This window comes from Nematolebias whitei, chromosome 7 (assembly GCF_014905685.2).
Source record: "Nematolebias whitei isolate Nwh7 chromosome 7, NemWhi1, whole genome shotgun sequence".
Classification (NCBI taxonomy): domain Eukaryota; kingdom Metazoa; phylum Chordata; class Actinopteri; order Cyprinodontiformes; family Rivulidae; genus Nematolebias; species Nematolebias whitei.
This window is the reverse complement of record NC_056504.1, coordinates 45545847-45568770: the sequence shown is the minus strand read 5'-3', so window position 1 is coordinate 45568770 and position 22924 is coordinate 45545847. Positions and strand designations below refer to the sequence as shown.

General features: G+C 37.5%; 1 protein-coding gene across 1 annotated transcript in view; it reads left to right on the top strand.

Moving 5' to 3' along the window:
- Positions 1–22924, top strand: part of igsf21a (immunoglobin superfamily, member 21a) — an 86375-nt gene that overhangs the window by 41914 nt on the left and 21537 nt on the right. Inside the window, exon 5 of the mRNA XM_037679895.1 lies at positions 21507–21622. Within this exon, the coding sequence (XP_037535823.1) occupies positions 21507–21622 (116 nt within the window). The remainder of the gene's footprint in view (positions 1–21506; positions 21623–22924) is intronic.

Genomic DNA, 22924 nt, shown 5'->3' with positions numbered 1-22924 from the left:
TCAATCTATGCTCCTACCCTCATCTATGGTCTTGAGCTTTGGGTTGTGGCTGAAAGAATGAGATCTCGGATACAAGCGGCCGAAATGAGTTTTCTCCGCAGGGTGTCTGGGCTCTCCCTTAGAGATAGGGTGAGAAGCTCGATCATCCGGGATGGACTCAGTAGAGCTGCAGCTTCTCCACATCAAGAGGAGGCAGTTGAGGTGGCTCGGGCATCTGGTTAGGATGCCTCCTGGACGCCTCCCTGGTGAGGTGTTCCGGACACGCCCCACCGGGAAGAGACCCAGAGGAAGACCCAGGACACACTGGAGGGACTATGTTACTCTTCTGGCCTGAGAACGCCTTGGGATTCCACAAGAGGAGAAAATCTGGGCATCCCCACTTAGGCTTCTACCTCCACGACCCGACCCTGGATAAGCAGAAGAAAATGGGTGGATGGATAGTTGTTTTGTTTTTGGCTATTATTGTTGTTTCTGAGAGAAATGGAGGCACATTTACTGGATTAACCACAAATTGAAATGTTTAAAACTCGTATTGTGAAGGACTCAAAAAAGATCTGTGACTTCCACTGCAATAAAATGCACACATTAGACTGATTCAGCTAATATATTCTAATATAATACGTGTTGTTTATAGATAACTTGGTAAAAGTGCACCCATAACTTTTGGGTACTAAAATAATAGCCTATAAATAAATGAATCAAATACAATCCTGTTGAGGAGCATCAAGATGGTCAGATTCTACGGGTTAGTCTTGAAAGACAACTTCTGTTTTTCAACAATGCACCTTTCTTTTTCTGTAAATCTGACTCTGTTTTCTGTTACAAATATTCATACTTTAATCACAACATTTATATTTTTAAGTGTTTTCATATCCCAATATTTGTTGACGGACAGCTTACTTGTAATAGCATCACATTGTTTGCTTTATAATTTACATTTTACTCTTAAATACACATTCGCTCACTGCCACCTAAAAATATTTTACATCATTCTACAGTTTCCCGACTGATTCAGGAGTCATATTATTGCCTTATTTATATTTGAGTATTTGATCTTCAAGCAAATGTTCTTTGTTTTGTGAATTAAACTTTATAAAGTCGTCTGCAAGAATAACCTTAGAGCAAATGTGTTAATAACACCGCAGTTGTCCACACATGTTAGAAAAGATCATCTGATGGGGCAGTGTCAGACATCTTTATGGCTCCTATTATTACAAATATGCTATAATTGAGCAAACATTTCACCTAAAATCTAAGTATAGAAAATTTTTCTGTTGAAAGAGGAGATATAAATACTTGTATTTGACGTTTTACTGCATATTAACAATATATACCACCTTATTCACCACTTTTTTTCAGTGTCAACAAAATAAAGCACAGGTCTGTTACAAATTCAGGTTGGTATAGATTTACTGAAGAGATTTTAGATTCTGGAACATGACCTATTTTAATTCAACACTTTGTGCATCGCCCGTTGTACTAAAGTGTTTTGTCAATCCTCTTTCTTGTTTAATTTACTGAAAGAGTTATTTATTTATTTGCTTTTTATGCTTCTTTGTTTTGTTTCACTGAATGCACATTTGTGGTCGGAATGTTAACTTCATCTGTTTTCAGCTGAGTTGTCTCGGAGGGCAGAGCAACATAATGTCACTAAAAGGCAGGGACTTCATTTTATGGAAGGTTTTTCACTGGCATGCCCTCTGGAATAATATTTGTTTACAGTGTCACAATGCAAATAGCTGGATCCAACAGCAGACAGGAAGAAGAAAAAAAAGTTGGGAATTTATGAGGATTTTTTTTTATCTCCACGTTGCGCCCTGATGGCATTTCAAGTGCAGGCTGTTGATATTTGAAGTCCTTAGGGAGCATCTTGAAGATTTCCAAGCAGGATGACATCTTTGACAGGAAATGGAAATCAGGCTGGTGAACAGAAAGTCAGAGCGTCATTACTGGGACCATTTGACAATGGCAGGAAACATGAAACACGGTGCTAAGAAGCCACATAAATAAAACCGGAGAATATTAGCTTGGTTTGACCTGGTCCTGGTCTCGGTGTTAACCAGCAAGTACTCAACAATGGATCCAGTGAGGATAGAAGGGGAGCCAGTGAGGAGATGAGCTTAGGCCTGTCGCAATAAACAATAAATCAATTAATCGCATGATAAATGAAAATTATCAACCTCATTTTCATTTATCGGCTTTATCGTTTCATCGTCTCGCTCTTTCTGCTGGACACTGGATGACAAAAGGCTCAACGCCGGTGCTCTTCTCTGGCCCCTCCCTTTCTCTTGTCTCTTTAAAATCTGTTTGAACCATCCAAAATCGCATTTTTGGATCGCTAAAATCAGCTAAGCTAACAGGCCGACGTCAGGGAAAAAAGCTCTGTCTTCTCGACGCTTCAAAATTCAGTTGTAACCCGTCCCTTCGTCTAAAAAGTTATTTTTCTCTGCAAAACGAAGCTGAGAACTTGTTTACTGATTTTTTCATTAAAAGCTTTGTGTGAAAAATGCTGTGCTAAAGAGCTCAAACTAAACCGAGTGTCCGCCATTTTGAGAACCGACATAAAGGAATGAGAGACAGCCCATGTCACGTCAAGCGGCCTCCCTCCCATTTTTCTTAAATATATACACTGCTCGCTCCCTCACTGTCCGTCCTTTGGGTCAAACAGTCTTATACTGCCATCCAGTGGTCAAAAAAGGTACTACACACATTTAACCAAAAATATGACAATAATTACTAATCATTGTCAAATTTCAAACAAATTATAGTTTATCGCAATAATTTCTGAGACAATTAATCGTCCAGACAAATTTGTTATTGTGGCAGGCCTACATATCACTAGATGAGCTTGTTTGTTTATGAAAGTAAAACTAATGAACTTCACTTTTTTTAACTGACCCCCGATTAGGCAATCAGGTAAGAGTAAATAAGCAATCTTTCACTTTAATTAAATTCAGTTCAGTTCAGTTTATTTATATTGCAACATGTCACAACAGAAGTCATCTCAGGACACTGAACAGAAATATTCATATGCATAAAAAGTAAGTTAACACTATCTGAGGAGCAGACTGCTTTGAGTCTTAACTTTGTTGCAGTCTCCCATCCTGAGCAAGCATAAAGGCGACAGTGGAAAGGAAAAACTCCCTCATGAGAATGAAACCTTTGGCAGAACCAGGCTCAGGACAAGCGGCCATCTGCTTCGACCGGCTGGGTTTGAGAGGACAGGAAGGAGGAACGGACACACAATGGCAGGTCGAGAATGGAAGAGAGAAGGATTTTCTCTAGGAGGAAAGACAAATATCACATAAGAGAAATAATTCCAAATGCAAACTATTCATTTGATAAAATTAGGTCAATTTGTCCTCTAGTGGTCTAAGCCTATAGCATAACAAGCCAACCCTAACTATAGGATTTATCAAAAAGGAAAGTCTTGAGCCCAGTCTTAAAACTGGATAATGTGTTAGCATCACAAACAGAAACTGGAAGTTTGTTCCACAAGAGAGGAGCCTGACAACTGAAAGATCTTTCTCCCATTCTGTTTTTGGAAACTCTAGGAACCGCAGGTAAGCCTGCAGTCTTAGAGTGAAGTGCTCTGTTGGGAATTATGGAATAATAAGATCTGTAAAATTCATTCAACCTTTATTTAGACAGGTTAATCCCAATGAGCCTTGATGACTCATTTACAAGAGAGATCTGATTTCAACAAAGAAAGATGACAACAATGGACAATCATAAAAGAGGATATGCAGTTGTTTTTATTTTTTACAATTTAAAATAAGATGGCAAAAAAGTAGCAAAAACATCTAGATTATAAGGCAAATGTAGAATGTAATATTTATATGGGGGAGTGGTGGCGCAGAGGTTAGAGAGGTGGGCTTGTGATCCGAAGATCGCCGGTTCACGCCCCGGCCCCGACAACATCAAAATTGTGGGTGGGGTAGGTGAAACACCCACACTTGCCCCCACCCTCATTCGCCCCACTCTGGGCCCATGAGCAAGGCCCTTAACCCCACCATGTGCTCCCTAAACAGGTCTCTCTTGAAAATGAATTCTCGTGGCTCAATGAGACTAACCTGGATAAATAAAGGCTAAATGAAAAAAAAAAAATGAAAAAAATATATAATATATAATTATAATAATATAGAATGTAATATAAGATGGAGCTAGGGCGTTGAGAGCTTTGTAGGTTAGAAGTAAGACTGATTGATGATTATGTCGATAACTTTAGTAATTCAAAACTCTCTAATTATTTGGAAAGATGGACGATGATTAGCTGGTCAGTTTGTTTGGGATTCTGCACTTATTTGTGATGTTCAGTCAGTTTTGAAATGAGCTTGTGTTCATTTGGGCCCAACAAAATGCTCTATCTGCAATCCCATCCTTTAATAATCATTTATAAAGCAGTATGAGGAACTTGCACTCGTGCCTTTGTTTAAAATTGTTAACTGAACTAATATTTTCATTGAGATTTTGCAGTTATTTCTGTGTAGATTTTGTCTGCATATAGTAGCACGAGTTCCAAAAATGTATCTTGGTTTGAACAAATATCCCCTAAATCAACTCTAAAAAACTGGGACTCTGAACGTCAACTAAATTCCCGAAAATGGTGTTTTACACATAAAATAACTCATTTAAAAGTAAAAAATTGAATCTTTTGTCAGCAGAAAAACATCCTGTCTCATCTGAGAGAAGAACCACAGACCACATACCCACGAGCATTCGATTTTTCTGCTCTACAAGTAAATGTTGCTACCTGCATTTTTGCCGTCTTGATATTTGTTTTTTGGGGGGGGGGTTTGGAGAGATGAAGAAATGAAAAATACTATCCCTCATGAAACAGGAAGAAGCATTTTTTTTTTTCTGTGATACTGACCTTCACATCTAACTCTTTCAGTAGAGTTTTAAAAGTGCCAGTGAACACTTATGAATTAGATTATTTCTCCAGCTTTTTCCTTTACGCTTTGATGTTGTCAGATTAAGTTAAAAGACAAAGTTGCATTTTGCAAAGTAATGCTCCAGTATGAAAAACAGGTTTGACATAAACTGAGCAGTAATTAAAAAAAATGCCATTCTAATTTTTCTTAATGGCACTAAATTTGTTATTTTATGTTTGCTCATGTTGATATAATCTAGAAATATGTAACTGATGTTAGATTAACTTATGTGTGTAAACATTTTAATGAAATTGTGCCTTTAGTATGGAGTTTTTTCTTGAGTCACTGAAATAAATTAGACTGGCTGGTTTTAGCGATTTCTATTTTCACTCTTAGTTTTAATTTCAATTAAAAAGTCTTAATTCAACAAATGGAATTATTTAAATATAAAATAATAAAAATAAATATAAACTTTAAAGTGAAGGCAGCACGGTGGCGCAACTGGTAGAGCTGCTGCCTCTCAGCGAGCAGGTCCCTGGTTCAAACCCCGGTCCAGGGGCCTTTCTGGGTGGAGTTTGCATGTTCTCTCCGTGCATGCGTGGGTTTTCTCCGGGTACTCCGGTTTCCTCCCACAGTCCAAAAACATGCATGTTAGGCTGATTGGTAACTCTAAATTTTCTCTAGGTGTGAGTGAGAGAGTGAATGGTTGTTTGTCTCGTTTGTCTCTATGTGGCCCTGTGATGGACTTGCGACCCGTCCAGGGTGTACCCCGCCCCTCGCACAGTGATTGCTGGACATGGGCACCAGCGACCCCCGTGACCCAAAAATGGAATAAGCGGGTAAAGAAAATGGATGGATGGATAAACTTTAAAGTCATTCAGAATTGTACAGTGCACCATGCCATATTGAACAAAATGTAATTTCCTTTCTCCTCTGCATTGTAGGAGTTTGTAATTTTCATGCATTTTATAGATGTTGGTGTTTAGGAATATCTCTGCCTGTGTGTGTTTGCTATTGTGGTCACTTCATTAGTGACCTGAGTTCAGCAGTCTAATAGCTCATGGGATGAAACTGTTGCAGAACCTGGTGGTTCTGGTCCTCAGGCTGCAGCACCTTCCAGAGGTCAACAGAGTAAACCGTACATATTGTGGGTGCGAGTTGTCTCTTTTGATTATGTTTGCTCTGGTCAGACGACGTTGTCTCAGGACACTGTACTGAAACATTCACATTCATACAAAACCCACTTAGTAAAAGTTCTCTAAGGAAGGAATCCAGCAGACTCGTTGAATCTTCACTTCGTCACAGTCTCTCATCCTGAGCAAGCACAAAGGCAACAGTGGAAAGGAAAAACTCCCTTTTAACAGGAAGAAACCTCCTGGAGAAGCAAGCTCAGGACAAGCGGCCATCTGCTTTGACTGGCTGGGTTTGACAGGACAGGAAGGAGAAACAAACAAACACAGAATGGCAGGTCCAGATGTAGACAGCATTTGAGACCAGTGTCCTGGATGGATGGAAGGGGTGTCTTAATGATTTTCTCTGCCATTCTCACCACCCCCCTCAGATCCTTCCAGACTACAGCTGGGCGGCTTCCTTCCCAAACTGGGATGCAGCTGGTCATGATGCTATCGATGGTTCCTCTGTAGAATGTGGTGAAGAAATGGGGCGGGAGGTGTGATCTCTTCAGCCTACAGAGGAAGTGCAGGCGCTGCTGGCATTTCTTAGGGACCCAGTGTTTCTTAACCCAGACAGCTGATTGGTTATGTGCACCACCACAAACTTGGTGCTCTCCACCACCTCCACCTCTGTGTTGTTTATGAGCAGCGGCATGCGCCGTTGTTCTGTTTTCCTGAAGTCAGTAATGAGCTCTTTGGCTTTGTTGACATTCAGAACCAGGTAATTTTCCCCACACCAGATCACAAGGTGCACCACCTCTCCCTAATATGCCTGATCCTTGTTGCTAATCAAGTCCACAAGCGGGGCATCGTCTGCATATTTGATGGTGCGGTTGGTCTCAGACCTGGCAACGCAGTCGTAGGTCATCAGGGTAAAGAGAAGTGGGCTCAGAACACAGCCCTGGGGGAGCCCGTGCTCAAACTGATAATAATACTGATAAAAAAAACTACAGTATTTTCAGCATGTGTTAAAATATTTAATAAACTGAAATAAAAATGTTTAAACAATACCTGGAACAATGAAAGGCTCATTTTGCTTGTTGACACTCTACAATTTTGTAAAAAAAATAAAAAAAAAGTAGTGTGAGCAAAAGGCTTACAAAAACCTTGCTAGTGGTTGTAAGTTCGGGGGTGGGGGGGGGGGAGTGTAAAATTGATGCCTTGTTTGTTGTCTTCATAAATGGTAGTGCTTTTAATGTGTTTCTGTCAAAACAACAAGTAAAATATTGTAATCTACATTTTGAGTTCAAGAGTTGCATGCATTATGCATATGCACACACAGACTGACATGCATGTTTACCCACACCAACTTGTGCAACATACTCTTAGTAAATACTCTTACACATACAAATACAAACACTTTGACACGCCCAGCTCTGGGCTGAATCAGAGCAATTTCAAGGGTGAATCAGAGCAATCTGGTCATCCTAATTATGCCAAGTTGTATGGGGAAACTGGCGAGGCACTTGAGGAAAACTGTAATCAAGACCTCAGGCAGCAGGGTGTCGTGATGAAGTGGCTCTCTACATCTGCAGTTAATATGAAGGCATGAAATTGCAAATTCATGACCCTCAAATACAGTGTGCAGCAACCATGAGGTCAGGCTTGGTCTTTTTCTGTCTCCTAGCTCTCGCTCACTGAAAGGAAAGATGCACAAGTCATGCTCTCGGGAATATTCCGAACAAGATCGTTGTTTGATAAATCTGAAGCGGCAGGTGTAGTACAGCATGGCACAATTGCTTAACCTGCCTTTAACAAAGGCCACAACAAATAAATCCAAAAGCAAATCGTGGTTTTATAGTTTATCCTTTTTACTCCGCATTTTATTCAGCATTTACATAATGTGTTATTGAAAAGGCCATAAAACAGCATAGAGCAGACTCCTAACCAGCTTGTTAATGTTCCATTTGCCATGTTCTCACACTCTTCTTGAAACAGGTCAATTTAATAACTCTCATTATTGGTGCCAACTAGTTTAACAATTAAAGGCATCCTTGAACCAACACCTGCCATAGCTTAAGGCAAAAGCTGCAGATTTAATTGAAACTGTCTCCACTTTTGCTGAGTGTAAAATAACTCGAGGAGAAAATGGGATTTTGGGCTGCAGTTGTTTGACAGGTTTCACTATAATAGGAGGTTTTCACAAATTCACTGAACTGCTATGTTCAAAAGATTCAATTGTCAAAAAAGAAAAAGGAAAAAAAAGCAGAAATATTGGTTGCAAGTTTATCACTGTCATGAAAATGCCAGAAGACGAGGGGTAAATATCCAGCGCTGGTCAGTGAATGAGCTTTTTTCAAATGCACTGGATTTATGATCAAAAGTTTAGAGGGAGGAAGTTGAAAACAGCATTTTTTTACGGGTCAAAAGGAGGTCAGAATCACCGGGATGTTAGTCATCACATCTAGTTTAGGAAGGCCTGCTTCACAATCAGAGTTCAATTTATTTTCAAAATGAAAGCTGTTTCCAGCCGTTACATAAATCTAATACTTTCTATGACCAAAATCAGAACCAATGCATTCATGATTATTGTGGAATTGGATATGAAATATGTCACTATGAAGCAATCAAATGTCATTTCAGTGCTAATAATAAATTTACACTTTTATACTATAATAAAAAATGATCTTGTGGGGTTCCAATACATTCAATCTGATCTCCATGTGCTTAGAAGATGATTTCAACCTTCTTAGATCGTCTAAAGATACAAAAAAGAAATGTCTTATTGATGGAAAGAACATTGAATCTAACATTATAGCTGGTTACACAAACTAAATATATATTGTTTAACTTTTTTAAAGTGTACTTTATTTAAAAAGTGTGTATTTATCTTGGTTTTCTGATTGAAATCATCATTATACTTCATGCGGTTTCCATGGAACGATACAAACGAACAAACATGATTAGATAAAACAGCTGTAAGACAAAACAAAATAAGATCGAATAAACGGGTTTGGTCCTTTGAGAAATGACGTCAAGGCTGGTCTAGAGTTTAGATTTACCACGTAAAGACGAGTGTGAATGTCACATGATTACGTTTCCTTAACTCTAAAGATTGGGAGATGCATAATAAAAATCAGGTGTATATGAAAAAAAAAAAAGTGGATTATTCAGTTTTAGCAGATTCAGTTGAAATTATTGAAAAACAAATTATATTATCTTAGAAGAACAAACGAGGAATAACAGTTATTTACAAAAGAGCAATGATTTCATTTGAAGTATTTATTAGATCCATTACTTTAATCCTGCTTTTGTCATTTAACTGACTTGTTGTATCATTTTGTCTTATTGCCTAATTATTTTATTTTCATGACCAGAACTGCAATCCCAAATGGTGCCTAGACACATCGTACTTTCACAAATGTCTGAGTTTTTGTTTGAGTTAGAGTTTTTATGCCTTTTGGGAATCACAGTAATCACTGGGAGAAGTGCTGAAAGTCTCTTTCCCTGCAGAATTTGCAATAAATTCTCTGAAAGAAATTCAAATTAGTGTGGATGATTTTTGAAAAGATGGTACTATGTGCCAGGAATCAGCATACAACAGTCCACCCATTATTTGTTTGTGTCAACCACTTCATTAGAGGTGTAGCAATTAAACGAATACATTTTTCTTAAGTCATACAGTAATTGCATTTGTAGACATGGTATATGGAACAATTTAGTCTTAACATCATTTACAACCAGGCACAGAATTTAGTTTTTGTTGTTGTTCTCACACTATTGCATAACTTTGTAGTTGTGTCGTTCTAAAGATTGGAAAAAAGTGAATAAAATGACCCTAAGTGCAGTGTGAAATAAAGATATTGTGCTTTATGTTATAACATGAAGTACTTTTAATCACAGTGTTCACCCTGTTTTTTGTAACAGGTAATTTAAATGCCTCACCTTAACAAAGAAGTCATTGAGCATCAAAGCTGTTGTAAACTTTAAAGAGCAAGTAAAACCTACAAAGAAAAACTAAAACTAATTAACTCAAGAACATTTATAGGCTGTTGTTTTCCGTGGCTTTAAACTGGAGTCCCAAACTTAAAGCTGGACCAAAGACTAGTGTTCCCTTTCTGAAAGCTCTTTTGTTTTATAGGTTTAAAACATGAAATATTCAAGGAAACACTTGATTTATTACGTATTCCATGACAGCAACCCTGCTGAATGTTAAGTTAAATGTAAAATATGTTTATTTTGTTCTCTTTCTTATCATACCCAGCATCATTAACATCAGTATTCCAATTACTTTAATGAACATTACATTAGAAATAAATACCTATATTCTCACTGGACTACTTCTCAGGAAATCAACACACACACACACACATATATACATATATATGAATAAATGTACAAGACTTTTTTTGTAGGCCATTCATTTAAAAATGTCCTTTTGTGAGGATTTCTAAAATATTTTTGAATAATGACACTAATCTAGTTTATATTAGATGCCAGTGCATTTTTTTTTAACTGTCATAGACTTTTGATCAAAACAATCATCTTACTGGTTTATTAGTTGTTTCTTTTTGCTTCTTTTTTTTTTTTTTTTTTACATAAGTATGCAAATGTGTTTTGTAATCTAATAACGTGAGGACAATTAACAGTTTTTCCAATGAAACATTTGAATTTTAGTTGACAAAGTTCAGCCTGCCAAAGTAAGAAAAGTCATTCTGTAGCATTCCATTTTCTTTTTTTGCTAACAGAAATTGTTATCCATGGCCGTCCATTTATCTTGTTCATAACTGCCCCATCAACAACCCTTATGTGTCAGCTTGAAATATGAATCCTTCTGCCTGTCCCTGAATGCTGTGTATAGTTTATTGACATTTGTGGAGCTTCTAGCCGTCTGGCTGAAGGTGTTTGATGTAGATTCTCTCTAAGATTTTTGGGGAATTGTTCATGTGTTCAGGAGATGAGGTGAATCATTTTCCTCCACCTCAAGTTACTCTCTTTAGTATCATATAATTTTACACTCTCATTTACACCCTTGGTAAATTTGTTATAAAAATATCTATACCACTAAGCTTCACAGACAAATCAAGAAATCCGTCTGGCTCTGGGGAATCTTAAAAGGTGAGTTCATGTCTGTGCCCTGTGAATTACCAGACTGCTAAAAGAGGGGGGCTGGCTGGGCTGGAGAAGGCTAGTAGTAAAGAGGCCAAATTGCAACAGATTGCCAACCTAAACCTCTGCCCTTAAACAGAAAAAAAGATATACTTTAGGGATGAGGGTGCCAGTCACAGCATAATTGATGCTGGACTGGGTATGGGGTAAGTCCCATCTGCCACTGGCTGCTATTTGGAAGACACAAAGAAGCTTTCCTTTTTGTCCTGTCGCAACCAAGCCTTCAAACTGTGCTGGCAAAATGCTCTTCCCTGTCCCCCTTGTCCTCATTATAAGCACAAAGTTGTAAGTCCAAGCTTGGTCTACCCTTAGAGGATGTCAGCTTGGGAGGATGAGGAAAGCCACATGCAGCCATGACATATATTTCCAATCATATGGGACGAGAGGAACGGAAAACACACAACTGCACCTATGCTACCATGTTTTGTTGTTGTTTACGTGTGCTTCTTCACTAACTTTGTGGATGCTTTAAATGTTTCAAGGAAGGTAACTGTGGTTATGTATCAGCTGAAGCATAAATATGAAGAGTGCAGAATTCACTCTCTACAACCCACTGACCAGTCCAAGCACACAGAAATGTTGCTGTATTTTCAACAACGTTGCGGTGATTAATGGGCTTTGAGACTGGGGAACTTGTTCAGGATGACACAAGCTTTTGTCTCTGTGTGTCATCCCCTTCTTCTTCCTGACAGCCACAAGAGTCTTGCTCTCTTTGCAGCCATCTACTCTGCTAGCTGGTTGGCTGGGCGAGAGGATCCGATACGAGCTGACAGCACAGTAATAACCCATGCAAATTAACAGGGTGGGGGTGTAAATGCAAATGCTAAACGTACAAAAGAAAATGTGATTAAAAAGCATTTTGGTGTCTCTCCTATCTCCTTATGCTGCTCATGTTGGAGAATAGAGGTTTAAAAAGTTATAGACTCTGGTATAGGGAATTCATGCCTTGTGTTTCAGCATTTCAGCCTCCCCTTTTTTCATTTCCTTCTTTTGTGTCCTCTTGAGAGAGGGATACTTTGATTGTTTTTTTCAGGCTGTCATCTATCTCCATGACTGCCACAATCCTGGCCAATCCAACTATGTGACTTCTCAAAATAAGGAATATGAGCACTTAGCAGTATTATATGTTTCACTCAGCGTTACTGTGTCTGGATGGTATATATAGCCTTCCACTTATTATTTTTTTTTTTTTGCCTTGCAGCTACATGCATTTGGAAAGTTCTGTTTCCCGTGCATATACAGTATATCTGTGCTCGAAGCAATCTCAGAGCAGAAATAAAGCAGCAGGTGGTCATGTTGCACGGTTTGTCATTGTGCACCACCAGGAGCTGCAATGTAAAACTTGAATGGCCTGTTTTTAAATTATCTAAGCAACACACACTCAAGTCCTGAAGAATAGGGTTTAAAAAAAAAAAACGTAAAAGTAAATCATGAAATTGTACACGTGCGCAGATCTGACAACCGTTTGCTTCTTCATCCAAGAATAGCTGCAGATACACCTTAACAATAAAAACATGTGTTGCACCAGTTAATAGACGTGGTATTTGTAGCAGAATTATTAAAAACTGCAGCTCTGGAATAAAATCCTTTATTTTACCAGGAGAAAGAAAGACTCTTTGACAAGATTGCCCTGGCCAAACCTACTGGTAACAAAATTCAAATTTTCACAAAACAAACTAACAATAGTAACATTTAACATTGACACACACAACGTTTTTAAAATAAATTAAAATTATGAATAAAATAACAATAATAAGTAACATTTAAATACAATAAATTGTTAAATATCATCTTTAAAAGGGTGCATCTGTACCAATTCATAATGTAACTATTCATATCAGATTAAACACAACCTGATATTTGTTTAACACCTTTTAAAATACCCTTAAATATATTAATAATGTTAAATGAAACCAGCTCCTTCATTTTTAGACTAGATTGAAGTTGATTCCAGGTGGACAGGGCACCAAACTGAAATTACTTTTTCTCTTATTCCATCTGGACTTTAGGCCCAGACAATAACTAGTAGTCCTTGGAGCGAAGTGAATACCTCCGGTCCGTTTGAGTTTTATAGATGAGGAGATAGGAAGAGAAAAGACCTAGTACAGCCTTATGTATAAGTACAGTATGTACCAATCGTTTAATCGATGCATGGACAAGGAGGACCATCCCACCTGGGCATACAACACACAGTGATGTGTCAAGATTTTAAGATCAGTAATAAAAAGTAGAGCTCCATGGTAAACAGAATCCAGCAACCCTAAACACTGAGATGATGCATATACTGTATGTACATCACCATAATCTAGAATTGACAAAAACACAGCAGCAACAAGTTTTTTTTTTTGTTGTTTTTTTTGTTGTTTTTTTTGCTTTGAAAGAAAGGCTGGATCTGATTCTGGGGGAAAAAAAAGAAAGACCTACTTTTAAACTGAGTATTTTAACTAGATATTGAATATGTTGAGCAAAGCATCATCAAGAATAAAACCCAAGTATCTATGCCAAAACACCTGTTCACAGGAGTGCCTTAAAATGTTGTCACTGCTTGGAAACCAGATGCCTCAGTCTCAGAGCTAGAAAACATAATCATCTTGGTTTCATCTAACATCTTTTGGGCTATTTAAATTGTTCTGGACAATGTTGAGGGCACATTGTATCAAACCGAGTGATTTGCTTGGCATTGAAGCAGCACAATATTTTTTTCATTTTTCATTTAGCCTTTATTTATCCAGGTTAGTCTCATTGAGCCATGAGAACTCATTTTCAAGAGAGACCTGTTTAGGGAGCACATGGTGGGGGTTAAGGGCCTTGCTCATGGGCCCAGAGTGGGGCGAATGAGGGTGGAGGCAAGTGTGGGTGTTTTACCTACCCCACCCACAATTTTGATGTTGTCGGGGCCGGGGCGTGAACCGGCGATCTTCGGATCACAAGCCCACCTCTCTAACCTCTGCGCCACCACTCCCCATATATAGCTGTGTTGTCAGCATAAAAATGGAATGTTGCACATGGTACATTATAATCCAAAAAGTCAATATAAATAATAAAAAGTAATGACCCCAACACCAATCCTTGAGGCACCCCTTTAGTTATTTTGAGTGAGGTGGAGGTTAGACCTTGAAATTGAACACTTTGATTTGTTTTCCAAGTAATTTTCAAACCAATCACCTGATCATTTTGATAATCCCATAATAAGAAGCTATTGCATTACGTTATTATGATTAACAGTCTTGAAGGCTTTGGACAGGTCCATAAAAGGTGCTGCACAATGTTGTCTGTAATATTAAAAGCGAATAACATCATTAAAGCTGCTGTTGTAGTGCTGCACCTTTTCCTAAAACCAGATTGAAAAATTGACCAAATGTTATTTGCTGTTAGAAAATCATTCAGTTGTTCACACGCCGAGGTCTGGTCTCCTGAACCTTGGCCAATGCAGACAGTTTAGAAATGGGCCTGTAATTGTTCATTTCTCTCGTCACCTCCATTGAACAAGGGGAGCAAGTAGGCAGATTTCCACACTAAAGGAATTGCACCAATGTTCAGGGAGAGATTAAAAAGGTAGGTTAGAGGTGGTGCAATAAAATCAACTGCCAACTTTAAAAAAATAAGGATCCAAATGGTCAGGACCTGCTGACTTCTCGGGATCTAAAATTATTATGGCATTGTGCACCTCTAATTCCATTACATGAGTAAAATCAAAGGGGCATGATACCATCCCCTGACTGTCTGGACAAACAGGGGTGGTGAAATGTGAAACACCAGGAGTGTTGGATATGAAACCCACAGAAATTAAATGTCTGTTAAAACAATCAAACATCTCAATTATGTTAGTGATTATGTTCAAGTGGTGGACACTCAAAATTATTTTTGTCTCCATTTCATGACTTGATAGTATTCCAGAATTTCTGTAGGTTGTTGAGATTATTTGATGTTTCTGTTAAAGAAAAGTTGGAATTGTGCATTTCGGATTGCAACTGTTGTAATATTATATATCTAAAAGTAAGCCAGTCAGCATCTGAATCTGTTTCGCATGCTTTGACCCATTCCGTATTGTGCGCTTTGTGTAATTTTGACATGCATTGTTTTGACCTTTTACTTTGTATTTCTAGAATGGAGCATGCTTATCCATTGTTCTGGAGAAACCATCATAGAAAAAGTACCATAGTGATTCCACATCAGCAATTGTACAAATTATCATCTTGTTAAAATGATACAAATCATGAATAAAAGTTTGCTCAGAAAAAAAAATGCTTCATATTGTTTAATAACAGTTTGCGATTTATCTTTAGGAATCTTACTGACTGTAGCAATAACACAGTGATCCATGATCCATCAATCCATCCATTCATTATCTTTACTCACCTCTTCCTTTTTGGGTCACAGGTGTCACTGGTGCAAAAATATACTTGGTCCTTTGTTTACTGAGTAAAATGATGCATTAAATGTAATATGTGGATCAATATGTGGGTGGCTGTGGCTGAGTGCTTAGAGCAGTTGTCCTCTAATGCAAGAGTCGGGGGTTCGATTCCGCCAGCAATCACATGCTGAAGTGTCCTCGGGCAAGACAATGAACCCCTCATTGCCTCTGATGTGTGTCCCATCAGTGCATGAATGTATTAAAGCTCTGATGATTCTTTGTAAAGAAATAGTAGAGTGCTGTATGAATGGGTAAATGAGGCCACAGATTGTAGTGTAAAGAGCTTTGAGTATCTTGATAGGATAGAAAAGTGCTATATAAGTATAGTCCATTACTTGAGCATGCCAATAAGACGTAGTATACGGTATAAAAAGATCATAATTTAGAAAAATTAAGTACAGATTTTGAAATGTTATGTAATGCATTTTTTTCTCTGTTTTCCCGAATTAGGCTTTATATAAAAACAATCAAACAAGAAACTACCTTGCTTATTCGCAAAATGCTTGAAAAAAATTAGATTTTTGTTTTCCTGAGAGGGGCTTTAATAATATAATTAGGCCGTTATAGTTGCACAAGCCCATCTTTCTACGTAAGAAGACACAGTCTGGTAAAACGATGCCAGATTACTTTACCCCTGCTGTCTGTTTCCTTTATTCCATCTACATTCTCTGTCTGGATTTTGCCATTGATCTGTGTTGAGTACAAACCTTCTGAGTTTTAATGAGTGAAAATATTTTTTGTAATGTTCTTTGGAGTTTGCTTCTGTTTCTTGTAACTTGTGCTTTCTCATCTTAACTCTTATAATAACCCGAGGCTGACATGAGGCTGTTTTGCATACTGATGACAATGTCAGTTCAAGGCCCTCTTTCCGTCTGATATAAATGTGTCATTATGTATCTGGGATGTGGTAAATAGTGATATGCCACATGTCAGTGTTTCCCAATCCTAATCTGTGAGGTACACTCTCCTGCACGTTTTGGAAATGTCCCTGCTCTGACACACCTAATTTAAGGAAATGAATTACCTGAACAGCTTGCCATCAAGTTCAGCAGAAACCTGTTAAAGACCCATCAGTCTAAATCGAGTGTGATGAAGTAGGTAAACATCTAAAAACATGCAGGGCACTGTGCCCCTTGAGAACATAGTTTAGAAATACAGCTGTCTGCACTGCAGAAATGTCTAATCGAATTTAAAGAAAAACTTAAAAAAAATATTGTCCTCATTAACAGTAATGAGACTGCATGCTTAACATTTGTGCTGAAGTTTCGTATTTTAAGCCTAGAGGAAATAAGGACATTTTTATTACTGAATGTGATACATTTACAAATATCACACATGAAAAGTAACGATAAAATATTGTAAGGCAACAACACCCTGCTTAGATAAATTATGTATAACATGTTTTAATTGAAACTTCTCCCCATCCCTTACTATCCGGTACCCTTAAATGGATGTACGTCTGATTATCTATATTTCAGTGTTACCTCAAAACATAAGCAAAAACCCATACAGCAATGTGATTTTTTTTTAAAGCACATGTTTAGGGAGTTATTTTTTAGATAATATGTCACACTGAATATCAAAATGCCTTGCAGCAATGCACTGCTGGGTACAATTATTAAAAATCCACGTTGATTACTTTGGAACATCAAGTCACAATAGTTGGGTTTCATGTAAATGATTTTGTAAATTGAAAAAGCCATTGTGCCCTTTTAGTAATTAGCCTTTCAAGTTGAGATATCAAACCAGAAGCCAGACCTGGGTACTTAGTGCAAAGAGCTATTTCCAGCATTTCTTTTAGGTCTAATTGTTCCAGGAGTTCCACATCCCTTAACAAGAAGCCCAGGTAAGGACAGGGGAAGAAAACAGTTTCTTTTGAGAAGTGTGCATGGTCCTGCTTTGCTTATTCACATGTCCATTTACAGGTTTTGTCATTTTATTCTTATTTTTTTTTGTCTAAAGGATACCAGAGTAGTGGTGCTTTAGGGTAAAGAACAAAAAAGGTGTTGGTAAACAAGAGATGGAAGTAGAAATTAATATTGATGCGAATGATGGTGCTATCAGGAATAAAAGGGAGAAAATGCAGCTTTTATTTCTATGGCGTGCAAATGTATTTAATAAGAGGGAGCAAACTGCTGGACTGAAGATGGACAACATCTGTATTTTTATTAGTTAATGGAATCGAGACAGAGTTTTGTGCAGTAGGTGTTTTAAACCAGGCAAATAATTGATGTTGTGTCACAATTATGTATGTATGTATGTATGTTTTATTTATTCATTTCATTTCATCCAAACAACAAATATAATACAATTTAAAGAAAAGAAAAAGATATACAATCACAGAAATAAAATGAAAGGCAGCAGAAGAAGAATGAATTCTTATAAAATTTGCCCCTTGTCCCCAAAATATATTCCAAACAAAATTACTATACAAAAGCAAGATGAATTAATAAAAAAATAAAAAGATAAAAAATAATAAAATAAAAAACTTAGCTAAAATATAAGATCAACTGTAAACAATTTTTATGAACTCACATTATACTTAATATTTTTTTATGCATTGTCTGAAGTTTTTTTTTTTTAATATATAAAATAACTTAAAATGACAACTGATAATATGAAAACTGCAGGACTAGTGACTGAATGTAAAGCAGGTGTGGTATTCAAATACATGGAACAAGTTTGCTGGTAGAGCAGAAACCAAACCAAACAGAAATAAAACAAAGAAAAAAGGTAACATAGAAACTACAAAGCAAAAATAAAAAAATGAAAAAAACACGGGACAAAAAAAAAAATAATAATCATGATGAAAATAAATTGTTCCTGAAAGCATCTTGACATGTTTGAGGATTTAAAAATCTTCATTTCATACATCCTTTTTTGAAACTCTTGTATATTTTAGATTCAAACTATTTTTTCTACTGTTTTTGCATTCCATTTGACATTTTATCTTCCTCAGTTTGTATAAGCCGTGCGTCAACATTAGCTCCAAGTGTTGGATTGTGTCCATGTCAAAAGAAAAAAACTGAATTAGCTCATCAGATTAGAGTTGTAGTACGAGGATCTCAGTAAAACCAAGAATTATGTCACTTAAAAAGGAGCTGAATCTTTAACAAGCATAAAGAGAGATCTGTAATTTAATGAAGTATGAAAGGCTTAGACTTCATCATCACAGACAACCATCTTAATCCTGGACAGGGTTGTTGTGTTTGCAAATAGTGTGCTGTGCACAGCAGGTCTCGGTATTAATCATGTCAAATATTTCGCCAAGGATTATTGCTGTCTCAGGCTTAGTTTTCTATTAGGTGCCCCCCACCCATACAACAGAGAACAACAGAGCATCCTGATCAATGTGCAACTTTCCTGCTTAACTAGCATAGGTGATTATTTGTTTTAGCATCAATACTGATCAAAGAGAAACAAACAATTAAACAGAATTCTAATAAGGTTGCTTTTTATTCAAAGTTTATACATTCAAACTCCCATTTTTTTTACTATTCCTAATGCTTATTTTGTGTAAATTATTTATAATTATGAACTGCCATGTAGTGTATTTGGAAGCAGGTTGCAGATTTTTTTAAAGAACTACCGTATATTCTGCTGTACACGTCGCACCGCCATATAAGTCGCATCTATTATGCGTCACCGCTGACAACCAAGAAATGTGGGCCAGTGTTGTGCCAAAAATCGATTGGCTGCCAAATGGCGGACACAGGACCGTGCAGAGGAGGACTTAATAACAAAATTTAACAAGATTAACACCTAAAGACAATTATTTGTTTGCTCAAAATTATAGTAAAGGTGTGTCTCAATTGAAGTTTTACTTCATAAATGCACTTCATTTGTCAAATTAGCTGCATTTTGCCGTGGCAGTGCAGCAAAATGAAGCTGATTTGACGGTCGCTACAGGCATTATCCCAGAGCTGGATGAAGGTGGCAGGCTATGGCAAGCCAATTGTGTCATTAATATTTACTTTTACCTATTACCTATATGTATCATGTTTATGTTGCTTTGCTGTATTAGGTTTTTTTGATGCCTCAAACCGCGCCCTGTCTAGAACAAGGTGTGAGAGATCTTTTTTTTTTAATACAGTACTTTCTCTCCTCATGTTTTCGTCCCTTTTCTCATCTAAGCAAAAATATTATCCTGAATAAGAATAAAAGGGCCGTGCTAATTAGCAGAAACTTTGTGCACTACGCCCATCTTTCGGACGACTGTACGTACATGTTCTCGTTGTATCCCATTGCAATGATTTTAAAGCTTATTCTGATTCTGATATATGACACAACGGCATGCCCTACAACTCGAGTGCCATATATCAGCTGAAAATGGTAGTGTTTAATATTTTCAATATCCGAATGAATGATAACGGTCATATCTCAGCCAAAAATTGGTTTATATATATGGGGGCAAAAACATAAATAAGTCGCTTCAGTGTATAAGTCGCAGTGCATGCAAATTATGCAAAAAACTGTGACTTACAGGCCTAAAAATACAATACACATATTTGAAAGAGACAAAATCCAAAAATCAAGCCCCTTAAAACAATGAACTAATCAATATTGTTTAATCAAGTAATTCATTTTCACTTGACACATCTTGCGTGTTGTACAGCTTCACTGTGCACAATTTAAAATGCACAGATTTTGCGTTGACTGTCTGAGCGTGTCAAGAGCAGACCTCTGACAGCTAATCATATGCCAGGTTGAGACAGGCTTGTCAGTTGGCTAATGGAGTGTTCTAAGGTTAATTTACAACCATATGAATTCCATCAATAAGCAATTAAGAGATGTGGAAACACAGAGCCACCCGGGCCTCTGTAGCTAAATCCCCTTACAACCCCCCACCTACTTTAAATCAATTAATTGCAGTGGTATGTCTGTTTAAAAGCATTTAATAGATTTAGACATAAAACTGGCACATTAAAAAATTCATGGCTCCCACTGTGACTTTTTTTTTTTTTTTTTTTTTTTTTGCAATATCTGCTTTAAGTTGTAACAAGTGTATTTATAAAGTGTAATTTCTGATGAGTTCTCGGGACTTCTCTCATACAGTGGGTTAATGCTGCTCATTGTGTCTACAGCTTGGGTCTGATTTATTATTCATGAAATCTCCCTCACAAATCTTGAGGGAAATGTTGAACAATTGTTAAATGCCTACAATAAGCACAAAGGAGGGAAACGAGCCTCGGGATGAAATGTAGACATTTGGAACAAGTAAAAAAAAAACAAAAAAAAACTGCATCTACATGAAATGTTTTGAGATGTTTGAACTCACGCAGTCGTCATCTGATTTGTGCAGCCTGAAATCCTCTGCTGCAGCGCTATCATGTGAAAATTGTGTTTAAACCAGCACACTTCACACTCGCATGAACGTTCCTGTTCAAGGACCAGAGCACAGCATGCTCACCAGCATGAATGTAGATTTTCATTCATTACCCTCTTTTCTCTATCTCACCCTCTAATGCTGTGAAGTGATGATCAGTTTATGTATTTTTTTTTCCTATTTCACTACATGTGACATACTTAGAATTCTTGGAAATATTTCTATGGCTGGTTTTGTGGTATAAGTGTGAAACTTTGCACCGTATAGCTTATGTATTGCCCAGATTCAGTTTTCATTCTTAGAGCATCTCTCAGCAGGTTCTTGGTTTCTTTTGAGAACAAACACAATAAAGATAAAGCAAGTTAGTGTTTCAGATCTCCTATTTTTATTTTTTATTTTTTCTGACTCTCACTATGCTGTCAGTATTGGCATCATAGTTTCCACCTACATATACAACCCTTAGATGACATTTCATTACAAAATAACCAATGAGATGCTTTTAAGAGAGAGGAGGCTAATGTTTTCTGACAGTTAAGGGATGCATGATGGTGCATTATTTTTTTTTTCACTGTATAAGGATATTGTTTCACAGTTTCCCCTGTCCTCCACAGCTCCACCAAACAATATATCAGTGGTGGCAGAGAACACTCCAGCCCCCTTCAGTCGATACCAAGCCCAGAATTTCACTCTTGTGTGCACAGCGAAAGGAGGGAAGCCAGCCCCATCGGTAAGTTAAGCATCAGTAAAGCACAGCTTTCTTTATTTTTTTTGTACAAATTTAGAGCAAACAAATCCTTAAAGCAGATTTAATATTTTCCATGACGATATCATAGTTCTGTCGTGAATGGGTTTGTGATGACAAAGGGTCCAGATGCAGAAATCACAGACGACAGTCTGATTGAATGATTAAAGTCTCCAATTACTCTCAAATGGACCAGAACTTAAATTGCTATGGATCAGATAATCTAGAACAGCTAAGTCCACACAGGTCAGGAAATAATAAAGCAGAATCGAAACAGGTGATGAAACAAGCCCACACACGGATCTGGCAGAGAGCAAAGGAGGCCAAACATTGATGACAATTGAACAACAGGTGAGCAGCAATCAGAGGCAGAACCCAGGTTTGAGGGGGAAGCAGAAGAGGATTCACAACTGCAATTCAAAAGCACAGAAGCATAAAACCAAATGGTCCGCCAAAAGAAAAGCCAGAAACAATGGCAAGCTTTTGATCTCGGTACTCCACAATACAAATATCTAACAAACCTTTTTAGTAATGCTCAATGCCATCAAAGACAAACCACTGAGTGATTAATGAATATAACAGGAGTTTATTGTAAAACTAGAAAAAGAGTTCCAATAATTCTCAGTCAGGTCATCTGGACAGTTTATTTTTTATAGAGACGTTTCACTCTCTATCCAGAGGGCTTCATCAGTCAGTAGAGTTACAGTAGTTTCCCCACCAAGCAGTAAACTCCTTAAGTGGACCAACCAGTTTGCTGGAGCTAAGATGGTTTCTGGGGGCCGTCCTGTCCCTCGTCGACTCCTCCCAGGCCGGCAGCCACAGCCAAAGTGGTTCAAGGCAACAAAGTTCATGCTCAATCATCCAAGTACCAAATCCTGGTATCTGTAAAAAAAAAAAAAAGAAACTGTCCAGATGACCCAACTGAGACTTATTGGATTTGGAACCTCGATGATAGAACATGAACTTTGTTTTTAGAAAAAGAGTTAATCAGATTTAGGAAAAAATAAACAATGTTATTATTTATAGTGACTGATCTAAGTAAGGTGTCATGATAATGGTGACTGCATGCAATATTGCTTCACACATGCATCCAGAGACATGTGACTGTGCACATACATTTACACTTTTTGTCAACTTTTTGAAGAGCATGACAAGGTCTTGCTAAAGTGCTCAGATGTTTGGTGGCAGCGATGAGCCCATGAACGCCGCTTGAGAGCATCCGCTTGCTGTTAGTTCTCAACAGACCATTAATCATTGTCCATGGGCATATAGTAATGGACTCTAGAC